Source organism: Sinocyclocheilus grahami, unplaced genomic scaffold (assembly GCF_001515645.1).
Source record: "Sinocyclocheilus grahami isolate Dianchi unplaced genomic scaffold, SAMN03320097.WGS_v1.1 scaffold9956.1, whole genome shotgun sequence".
Classification (NCBI taxonomy): Eukaryota; Metazoa; Chordata; class Actinopteri; order Cypriniformes; family Cyprinidae; genus Sinocyclocheilus; species Sinocyclocheilus grahami.
Window position 1 is genome coordinate 935 of NW_015512951.1, and position 1,729 is coordinate 2,663.

General features: G+C 38.4%; 1 protein-coding gene across 1 annotated transcript; it reads right to left on the reverse strand.

The window, feature by feature from the left end:
• Positions 1-518: 518 nt before the first annotated feature.
• smtlb (somatolactin beta) lies at positions 519-1,556 on the reverse strand (the record flags this gene model as incomplete). Its single annotated transcript, XM_016264338.1, has 4 exons — positions 519-716; positions 838-1,017; positions 1,119-1,232; positions 1,372-1,556. Coding segments are annotated over 4 exons (677 nt in total), but the record flags the coding sequence as incomplete, so codon positions are not given.
• Between the last annotated feature and the right edge of the window lie 173 nt (positions 1,557-1,729).

The window sequence follows — 1,729 nt, forward strand, 5'->3', positions numbered from 1 at the left end:
ACGCACCTGACGTCATAATTACGACTTGTCAACTCGTAAGTACGAGCGTCCCAGGAGGACTTGAACGCAGCACAAGACTGGGCTCAGGATAGTGGGCTTGAGTGATTTGGGCACAAACTTCAGTGTTCTCATAAGTGGACTTTCAGCATTTCAGTGTAATTTCCCATGATCAGTTCCAAGATGAATTTTTTTACTTTGTTCACCACATTTAGACATTAGAAAAACACAGTTTGACAACTCCAGGTACCATCATTCTTCGTATGCAAAGTGTGATTTTGATTTAATATTTCTCTCGATATGCATTTTTTAATTTTTAATTTAGAAAATGACACTTTACGAACCTTCAGTGAACCACCTAACATTAAAAGCAAAAAACAGGCTTAGGCTCAATCTCCAAGTGAACATGCAAACATTTTTTTTATTTTTAATTCAATATTTGTGCAAATGCAAAGCCATCTTTGGCAGAATAACACCGAAACACTCAAAATAATATGGCAGAAGACTTTTTGTTTTTAAAGTTAGAAATAGGAGCAATTCTCCTTATCAATCTGGCGGCATTTCAGCAGTTTGAGGAAAGTCTGTATCTTGTGCGCATCTTTCCTGAAGCAGTAGATCACACTGTAGTCTCTTCTCACAGTCTCAAGCATATCGGAAGAGACAAAGCGATCGGATGTGTCTTCAGTACCTTCCAACACCAAACCACCTTCACCCAGTATCTGACAGAGAGAGAGAGAAAGACAGACTGATTTCTAAACATACTGGAACTTTCCAGATGAAGAAAAAAAAGAGTGTTTGATTAAGAGCTTGATCTCATAATTTTCAACAATTCATATTCACCTGTCTAATAAGAACCAGTATACCCTGCTCCAGGCTTATTATTTTGGTAGACATCCATTTGCTCCTGTTAAGCAGGGCACTTGGGACGTTCTCATAATTCATAAGAGACGCCTGTACATCTACCAGTGGATTAATCCAGAACTGAACCAGAATAAGGACTGAGTGAAGAAGCCATTTGTCCTGGAGGGAAAAACAAAAAGAGACATGTTTATCTTAGAAGTTCCTAGCTGAAAGTTACTCTGTTACAGTGAATTTCATCAGGTGCCATTAAATGAACTCACGGAAATCTGTTGGATTTCAGTTTTAGACATAGGAACCGGCACCGATTTAGGAGAACACATGGTCCCTTCGGAAATATGCAGATTCACAACGCCGAATGAAATGAGCATCTCGTCCTGAAAATATTTAGGAAGCATTCTGTACTGTTTACCTATTCTCATCGGGTATTTAGTGAGATTGTAATCTTAGTACATTGCAAAATCCAAAAAGAACCTTTAATAAGCTTAGCTTTCGGTTCATTTCTCTGTTACTCACAAACAGCAACTTGGACTCCTCTGAGATGCGGTGAATAAGCTCTGCATGTTGAACGGCTCGTTCCAGGAGCTTATCCAGTGAGATGGTACAGGAAGTTCCTGCAGTATCTTTGTCTGGACAGTCAACAGGAGATCCAATCACGGCCTGCCTTGAGCAGAGCACAAACACCACACAAACCTGTAGAACTTCAGGACAGTCAGGGGACAAAAGGAGATATTTGTTAGGAGATACATTCAATAATGTTCACAATGATTTTATAGCCTGAACATTTTTCAACCTGCATATATATGCATGCTGTATAATTATTCCTTATTGAAACTATATAGACTAAGAAATATATATATATATATATATATAT